We start from the raw sequence: 9,274 nt of genomic DNA, 5'->3' as shown, positions 1-9,274 counted from the left end.
ACCCACCCTGCTCCCATGGGTTTGCTGGAAATCCAGGAGAAGCAAGGAGCTCCCTCAGAGGACAGGAGGGCAGGCTGGAGGTGAGAAACAGCCCAATTCCCCTCCACAGGAGCCAGGCACCAAGCCCGGCTCTCCTTCCCACCACCGGCTGCCACCCTCCCTACTCACAGCTCCAGAGATGCCGCGCTCCCCGGCGCTCTTCAAATCTCTTTCACAACGGTCTTATGCAAAGTCCTGGGGTTGATGCTCATGAAAAAAACCCCATTTCTGAGCATTTCCCTCCTCCCAGCTCCAGGATGAGGCACTGTGGGCCCCGGGGAGCGCAGGCAGCAGCAGCAGCGCCTGCCAGGCCGGCGGCAGCGGCAGTGACCAGCACAAGCACCGACCTGCAATAAAGCTCCCCCAGGTCTGAGCCTGGCCAGACAGACAAGGCACTTCTGTTAGCGACCACGGCAGGGCACAGAAATAATTAAAAAAAAAAAAGACTGATGCTATTGTACCCGGGTTCTGTCAGTGGACTTCGGCTGATGCCAAGCATTTACCACCCTCACTCACTTCCTGCTTGCCACCCTCGGCTTTCCTGGAGGAAAACATGCATTTTAAATGTTTATTTAGAGCTGTAAGAATTTCAACAAATTGTATTTAAATACAAATAAATATCAAAGGATGTTTCTGAGGGGAGCACAGCCACACACCCATTTGAAACCAGGTATCTTCAGGTATCTTCCTAATGGGAACAGAATTCAGAGCTGTTTTAAACAATGCAGATACAGACTTGGAAAGCTACAAACGTTAGAGCACACAGGAACAAACACAGGCTGTTCACACAGGAATGCAAACGGGTGTCACTCACATTCAGAGGGGGACAAACTCCCAAGAACACTACTTTTCCCTCTACTCAGGTACCCAAAAACTAGGAAACAAACATTAACAGCACGAGACCTACTTCAGAACAATTGAGGCTTTCAACAATCCTCCGCCACAGACAGGCACGGCTCCGTTCCAGGTGCTGGGTTCGGCAGCAGGAAGCCAGCTCTGCCTGCAGGGAGGTGTGCTGCTGCTGCAGGAATACAAACCTCCCTGGGCTGTGCCACTGAGCAACTCCTGCCTGCACTAACCAGGGCTGTTTCCAAATTGTTTTCCTCCTCCTGTTTGAGACCACCATTAACCAGCCTGGGGGGAGCAGCTCAAGAGTGACTGATGAGGTCTGACAGGAGTGGGGAGGGAAAATCAGAGCAGTGTCACCTGGACCCGAGCACATGAGCTCTCTGACATCCTCCTGGCACATGCAGTCACAGCACTGTGTGCACCTAGGAGAAAATGCTGCCAGAAAATGTTTTTTCCTCAGATTCCTATTTTGCAGACATTTAGGGGGAAAATGTGCTGTGGATCAGATGGTTCAGAGCAATGCCTTCCATCAGATCTGTGGATTTGGCCCCTGGGGCAGTCCCAGTTCACCACAAACCCTGGTGCCACCTCATACCACTTCTACCAGCCCGTGGAAACCAAAGCTGGGCAGGACAGGGGGCAAACACCGAGTTCATGGCTTGCAGATGTCTCAGAGGCTGCAGTTACTCCCACACTGCCACACCTGGATCATGAGGAGCTGCCACCATCAGGGATCACCGAACACAAATGCCAAAGCTCAGGGCACAGCACAGACCTCAGTGATGTGTAAATACACTAATTCCTGCAGGTACACACCTATAGCCTAAATGACACTGAAAATATCTGTGCTGTGTCATTACCATATCATAAAGTTACACTGTGGAGTGTGCAAATCAAAATGCAAAATCAATTGGCCTTGGTGCATATAAAATATTGCATGCACAGTTACTAAAGGTGTTGCAAGATCTATTTAAAATGAGTTTTATTGAGATGAAAAAGTTTTTCCATTATAACTACAGCATGTTAATCAAAACCAAGTGCTTCCCCTTCCATTAAAACATGAATTGGAATACATTTTGTTCAAAAATACTTTAAAAAGTAATCAGTTAAATGGAGTATTTTTGGATGTGCTTTACTCCGAACGCTGGTTACTGTTCCTAATCTGGCTAATGAATGCACGCTAACGAGAGGTTGCCTGTGTGTTCATCAGAGGCTTTGAAGGGAACCTATTTCTCTGAAGAGCCTTCAGCTGTGAGCTGCACAGGCAGGAACGTGCAGACCCTCAGGTGTGACAGAGGGCTGTGCTGGCCGTGCCCTGCTCAGGTGGCACTGTCCTTCCCACTCTACAAAAGTACAAAAGCACTGGAGGACTCCAGGTATACAAAGCAGTGTTTCTTGCTACCATCATCCATTCATAAACATCATCTTCTGGATTTCCAGGCAGCTCTGGAGTAAGGAGTAGTCCTTTTCTTATCTGGTGGTTTGAAGTAAGAATAAACAGGTGCTGCAGGATATTCTGCGTCTGGATTTTCTGCCATCATTTTCAGCTTAGCTTCAATGGCCTTTATCTTTGCACTGACACTGGAAAGAGAAAGAGCAGAAGGGAGATTGAGCTTGATCTTAGCATGAAACCCAACTACAGAAATCCAGAGATTCCGCTGACATGAGAATCCTCCCAGCACACGGAGGGGCCAGGCAGCCCCCACTGCTGCATCCACAGCCAGGCAGGAAGGCACTGCCCAGAGCCCACACTGCTGCATTTCAACCTCTGCACGGGTTTGCTCCTCCAAGAGACACCTCAGCACCCCAAAACAACGGCCCCTGCACCCATTCAGTGCTTTCTGGAGGACACTGAGTGAGACAAGAACAGGGCAAGGCTTCCTCCTTCATGTGACATGATGTCATGTCAGGAGCTCTGAGCATGTGCAGCAGAGCAGAGCTCGGAGCAGGCTGCTGGGAACAGCAGAGAAATGAAAGCCAGACTTCCTCCCAGCTACAGCCCGCTCGGGATGGGAAAACCCCAGACTCTAATTAGGTCAGGAAGAAACATTATTTCAGCATTAGCAGGGTTTATCCCAAAGGGAGAAGCTATCCTAGGTTACACCCCAAATTCCTAGCACTTTTGTTATTCAGTATCATCCACTGGCTATGGACGGGGAGGAATGTTCCCTGCCCCACTGTGGCTTCTTGCACCATCCATCCTCACCAGAACAACCCCTTTGTGCCACTGATGCACAAAGTTAACAATCTGCATGACTCAAGCCCCTCTGCTCTTTCCTTCCTAGCCTGTTACTTCTGAATTACAAGCTCATTTTATCTCTGGGCAAGTGCATTAATCTGGTCCTGGTTCTCACAGGGTTCCACTGACAGAACAGAGGAAAACCACACAAACACACTGTGAATTAGCAAAGCAGCTATGTGCTTCAGGTAAATGCAGTGGTTGGAAAATTTAACCACATCCCACAGACAAGACCCACAGGCAAAAAACCACTGGCAAAAAAAAATTAAAATTAGTTTTATGTAAAGTAGTACCTGTGATTTTGTTTTAATCTTCGGCCACGACTGTGGAACTTCTTGCTCATAAGCATTTTGCTGAACCAAATCAGTCCCGTAAAAACCCAATTCACATGAAGTGCAGAGATTCTGGCCAAAGGAGTTGGAGTGCTGTACATTCCCAATTCCTCATCTCACCTCACGCCCTTCCTACTACCCCAGGCTTTGCACTAGAAAATAAACTTCCAGTCTGAAGTGTCCCACATCAAGTGAGCGACTTCACAGGCATTGCCCTTTCAAAAACAGCTTTTTTGCTGTGCTACATTTTTAACACAAACAACGCCAACAACTCTAAATCTTACTGACATGGAAGAAGTTGGTTCCTGCCAGTCCCACAGCAGGGTCACCTCTCACCCAACCCATCTCCTACCTTAGGTTGGACTGGGGCGGCTCCGTGCTGGAAGATGGCTCCAGACTGATTGGAAGGATCTTCTCATTTTTATTGTGATCATATCTCTGCAAGCAAGAGACCAAGGACTGAGTCAGCTGCAATTAGGAACAAAGAAACATTTCCCACAGATGGACTTTAAAGCTGGATTAACATTGCCTCAGGTTTTGTGGAGCTTTTGCTAGGAAAGATTTTGGTGGCCAAACACTGAAACAAATCCCAACCACAATATTTGGTTAGTACCAACATGGAATGCAGGCTGGATACTGAACAGTTATGTGCATTGTACTGTGGATCCTTAAACCTTATCCTGTCACTTCTTGTTCCCCTCTACATAAGGCAGGAAACACAGATGGTAAACTTGAAGGTAACTACTGCACTGCTTGCTGTGCTCTTTATGTGCAGAGCCAGAAGGCAACCCAAGCACACAACTGCACAGAACTGGGCAGTCCTGGGAGAAAAGATGGGAAAAAAAGAAAAAAAATCAGTTAGGAACTCCTTCCTTTCTGTAGAAGGCAGCTTGTGAGTCTGTCATCTCTGTAGGCAACGGGCCTCCTGAACTATTTGCAGTGTTCTGCTTCCTTATTTCGCTTGGCACAGAGTCAGGTTGTTTTTCAGCAGAGCTGCTCAAACCGACAGCGTCTGCTGAGCCTTGGCCACTCATCCCAGAGCTGCTCAGCACCGTGCTGGTCTTGTCTAAAACAACTCTTGCTACAATGAGCCAAAGTTTTGTGCTGTTAAGTCTTTCCATTGAGGGATTGGAAAATGCCATGTGAAGTGAGTGATTATTTATGCATGTTCCTGCCCAGACCCAGGAGCAGCTGGGCAGACACTCACTCCTCCAGCTCAGACTCCTTGCGTGGCCTGATCATTCCTCAGGCATCCCAAAGCACGTGGCACTCCAGCAGCTCCACAGATACAGAAAATGGAGACTGGATTAGCACAAGCTTGGATGTGCTGACAAGAGCCCTTGAAGTCAGTAACTAAAACAATGTGGTCTCCTTTAATGAAGATACCTGCTTTGGTTTTTAAGCATCCGAAACAGATGCAGTAATGTACTTGTTAAGACAAAGCAGAAAGCTGCTGGGAGAATAATCAACTAAAAGAAAACTACCCAAAGGAAAATAGCAACAAGCATCTCCTCTCTGCCTCCCCCAAAATTTGTCTATCTGCAAAGGAAGTTATAAAAAATAAATTGCTTTATCAAATACAAGATAGTAAATAACTGTAGGAGAAACAAGAAAAATTTTAAAAAATGAAAATACGGATGTTCCAGAAGGAACTGCCTAAGTCAATCTTAAAAACTTGATTGTTTATGTGATGGAGCAAGGAATAAAAGGATATTTAGCTTAGATGCAGAGTATGTTACTTTAAAGTCAAAACTAATTAGAGCTGCTGCCACATAAGTGCTTTCAGAAGTGGAACCAAGTAACACAGCAACCGGTAATTGGGAATTTCCATACCTCTCCTATGCAAAAAAACCACAAAGGGAAGGATTCAAACTTCCAGCCAATTACTCACTAAGTTTGGGAAAAGTTAAAACATGGGCATTTAGAGAAGTAATCTGTTCACACTGCTCTGAGCAGAAACCCCCTCCCAAAGAACCCAGGTTAAAGGGCCTGTCCTCACTCACAGCTAATCCAGCACAGCTTGGCTAGACAGGAGAAGCTGTAAACATCAACTCCCCAAGTTATTTCCTAGAACAGACTGAAATTATTCTGCCAGGCAAGGACTGCCTTGATAAGAAGGCTTTATTATTAAGCTTTTCAGCTTTGCAAACTAGAAGCAATTCTTGCTTGCAGCAGCCAGCTTACCTTGACCTGTGCGTGTGCCCACCGCACCACCAGCTTCTTGGAAAGGGCCAGCTTCCCATTGAGACACTGGATCGCCTTCTCTGCTTCCTGCACAGGAAGACAGCTCCATAAACAAAACGAGCCTCTAGTCAAAACCCACTCACATGCAAAGAGCCCTTTTCTCTTTGTTATTTAGCCTACTGTAAGTACAGCTCACTGTCAGTACAGAAAGTTTATCCCACTGTACCCCAATGCAGGGACGCCTTGAAAGACTCCCAGTAACCAGACTTTATCTGCCTCGCTGCTCCACCCTCCTGGGAATAATTTTCTAGATACACATCGTTAGGGCTCTTCTGACATCCTTATCACCAGCTGCAAAATGGACCAAAGAACTGGCCCTTTGTGGTTAGCACCAAAAAGCAGGATTCAGGAGAAGACAGCAGAGGAGATAGAAAATCACTATTGCTACTTCCAGGAGCAGTCACAAAGCAGCTGTGACAGAGCAGAGCTGTTAGAATCTGTGGGTTTGTGTAGACAAAGTACTGAATTTAACCTTTCCTGTTGTAGCTTTGAATTAGCATTAAAAATGGGAGAGAAGTTAGTCATTTATATGAACTTAAGATAAAAAGCAAGAACGTTAGATAAAAAGCAACTTACCTGTTTGGTTTCAAAGTTGACAAAACAGTAACCCCTGGGCTGCCCTTCCAGAGCACCAGACTTGTGGAAGAGAAAGTCAAATTGCTTTACTTTGCCAAACTTCTGAAGGAGTTTGAGGAGGTGGTATCTGAGGGGAAGAGAAAACATTTATGACATGTTTCATCCCACTGACAGGGAGCAGATACAGAGGAACCCCTGACACGCACAGCTGTGTCACACACACATTCCCAAGTCCCTGCAGAGGTGGGTGCCCTGTGCAGGCCCCCTTCAGCATCCATAGCTCTGAGCAGCACTACCAGTGACTTTCCAAAGCCCCAAGGCACAAAGCTCCCTCCCAGCAGTGCCAGCTGAAGGGCACAGAGATCTATTAATAGCTGCCTTTTAGACAATTATGCAATGGCTCCCAAGGGTTTGGGAGGGCTTTGCCTCCTGTCTCACTAAATCACTCCTACTTTAAGCATAACCCTCCTGCTTCCCCTCTCTAGCCCTGATGTGACCACCTGAAGCTCCATCCCCTGTACCCCTGTCCCAGCTCAAACACTCTGAGCCCACAACACCTGCATCCCCAGGACCCTGCTCCTCCTGCTGCCCTCCCTGTCCCAGAACAAACCCACCCTGCCCTGTGCCAACCAGTGCCAGTGCTCTGGCAAGGACACCCCAGGGCACACAGACACCTGCCTGGAAAAGATGGGGATGCAGGAAGACAGAAGAATAAACAGAACAAGCTGCAACCAGGACTTGCCAGCAGGCCTCAACAAAAAAGGCACCAGCCAGCCCTCAGTATCATCCAGCCTAAATCTGCCAGTGCTTCTGGCTCAGACAGCTTTTCAGTGACATGCTCATGGGAGTCAGACACTTTTTCAGCCAATTATCTTCCTGCCATCCAGTGGGGAGTGTGCTGTTTCCAATAAAACTAGGGAAAGCCAGAGTAAATCTGTCTGCTTAGTATCTGGTGCACTGAGCAACTTAAAACAAGGAGCACATATGCTGTACAGGCCACATCTAATCCTGACAGTTCTCTGCAGCTTTTTTCAGTTCCCTAGGATTGAAGTGTTTAACAACACTGCCTGACCTAGGAGAAAAGTGACACTCATTGCTCCTTCACTGCCTGACCCCATCCCTGACATTTAAGAATTATTTAAGTGTTTAATAAGGATGTCCTAGTCAGGACTCATCTCCCAAGCAGCTGTAGAGTGTTTCTTAGCAAGCCACACAGTCTAACCCAATTTTCAGTGTTTGAGGTAACACTCAGTGCTCAGAGAGCCTACCAGGATAACACCAGGCACCAGATGAAACCTCCCATGTCCAGACATGAATGGCCAGCAGCGGCCCAAGGCAGCCAAGTGCACCAGGCACTACAGGCACTGTCCAGATGGGAAGGGCAGACAACATTTTTCCTAATAAAGCCTGATAGGATGTCTGAAAAGAGCCTTAGCCCTTTGTTAAGCTTCAGAAGCCAGGCAAGAAAGTTCCAGGAATGTGAGTCATCCCACAGGATGGGTCACAGTGGACATTCAGGATGTGCACTTTTAAAGAGGTGAAGGTGCAGCGTGTGTACAGAGGAGCAGTGCAGGAGGGCCAAGTTACCCCCCAGGGGAACACACACATTGTCATTGATTATGGAAGGCTTCCTACATCCTTTGCAACACCTATGAGCTCGCACACTGCTCTGAAAGCAAGGGCAACTGGAAAGAGCAGGGCGAAGAAAAGCAGCTGATTACACAGTAGCCAAATTTCACCACCTCACACTTCCAAAAAGCAGACACAGATGTACAAGTGAAAACACTGACTTTGGAGACGTGATGTATAAAAAAACTCCACATGTTGGACTTCCAGAGCCTCCAAGATACGTAAACCCACCTCAGGTTTGTTTCTGTAAACATACTGCTCCAAAAAGCCCTCAGAATTTCAGCAGTATGGAAATAAAGTCCTTACACCAGGTTGCTGCTCCCATTCTGGCCATTGCAGAGGCAGGAGAAGGGCAAGGAGGATTCTCCCTGAGTTCTGCACTAAAACCCCTGCAGCTGCCTTGCCAAAAGGAACTTTTTGGGGATTTTTTTTTTCCTGAGAGCATCTGCATTCAAATAACACCTTCTTAGCAGTGAGGTGATAGCTGCTCCTTTGAAACAATTTTCATCATCAGCCTAGAAGTAACTTATGTCATCTATTTTGTTTAGAACTCTTTTTCCAACCATGCCTGCAATTTTACAACTGCAGGTCACCTCCCCTCTGTGGAGCAGCTCAGAAATCCTGTATAATTCATGTTTTAGGCTGTGATTATAGTTTGTTATTGTTAAATTACTGAGGGCATGAACAGTAACTTGACAAGTAGTTAAAATACTGAGGGCATTAAGAGTAACTTGACAAATAGTTCTTCAGGCCAAGAGGTATGGAAGAAGAAGACTGTCATGGAAAACCTGAAGTCTTATTAATAAAAAAAAAAAAAAAAAAAGATGAGAAGATGAAAAAAAGGTGAGAAGAGACGATGAAAAAAAGGTGAGAAGAGAAGCTTTACTATGGCAACAAGGTGGGTGACCCAGCAGAGCCTGGAAGCGCTGGCACCGCCGCGGCCCCAGCTCGGACCCGCGGCCAAGCTCCATCTCCACTTCCTGTCATCTGATGTGGCTGGAGACAAACCTGCAGCTCCCCCGTTTCCTTTTCCTCCTCTCTTCCTCCTGGCACCCCCAGCGCTATTCAGACGCAGGCAAGGCTTCCTCTGAACAATGCTGTCCCAAGGACCCGCGCAGGGCCGGGCCACATGCAGAAACCATTATTGCAGGAATTCTGCCCCACTGGGAGCTGCCAGCGGGGGGCTGTGACAACAGCTTGTGCACACATTGTTTTCTAGGTGACACTCATCGAGATGGGATCCTCGACAAGCAGCACAGCAGCTGAGGAAGGTCAACACCCCTACTTCATCCCCGTGGAAAATGAATGGGCATTGAAAGGCTACGGGAAACCAGATCATGTGAACAGAGAGCTGAAAACGAAATCT

General features: G+C 47.2%; 1 protein-coding gene across 1 annotated transcript; it reads right to left on the bottom strand.

The window, feature by feature from the left end:
* Positions 1 to 593: 593 nt before the first annotated feature.
* Positions 594 to 6,426, bottom strand: RBM18 (RNA binding motif protein 18). The gene is made up of 4 exons (XM_005421245.1): positions 6,280 to 6,426; positions 5,644 to 5,730; positions 3,812 to 3,897; positions 594 to 2,469 (listed from the first exon to the last, which is right to left on the bottom strand). Exons 1-4 carry the CDS (start codon positions 6,424 to 6,426, stop codon positions 2,310 to 2,312), a joined length of 480 nt encoding a protein of 159 aa, XP_005421302.1. The 3' UTR covers positions 594 to 2,309.
* Between the last annotated feature and the right edge of the window lie 2,848 nt (positions 6,427 to 9,274).

Source organism: Geospiza fortis, unplaced genomic scaffold, assembly GCF_000277835.1.
Source record: "Geospiza fortis unplaced genomic scaffold, GeoFor_1.0 scaffold27, whole genome shotgun sequence".
NCBI classification, from domain to species: Eukaryota; Metazoa; Chordata; class Aves; order Passeriformes; family Thraupidae; genus Geospiza; species Geospiza fortis.
This window is presented reverse-complemented; position numbering and strand designations above follow the sequence as displayed.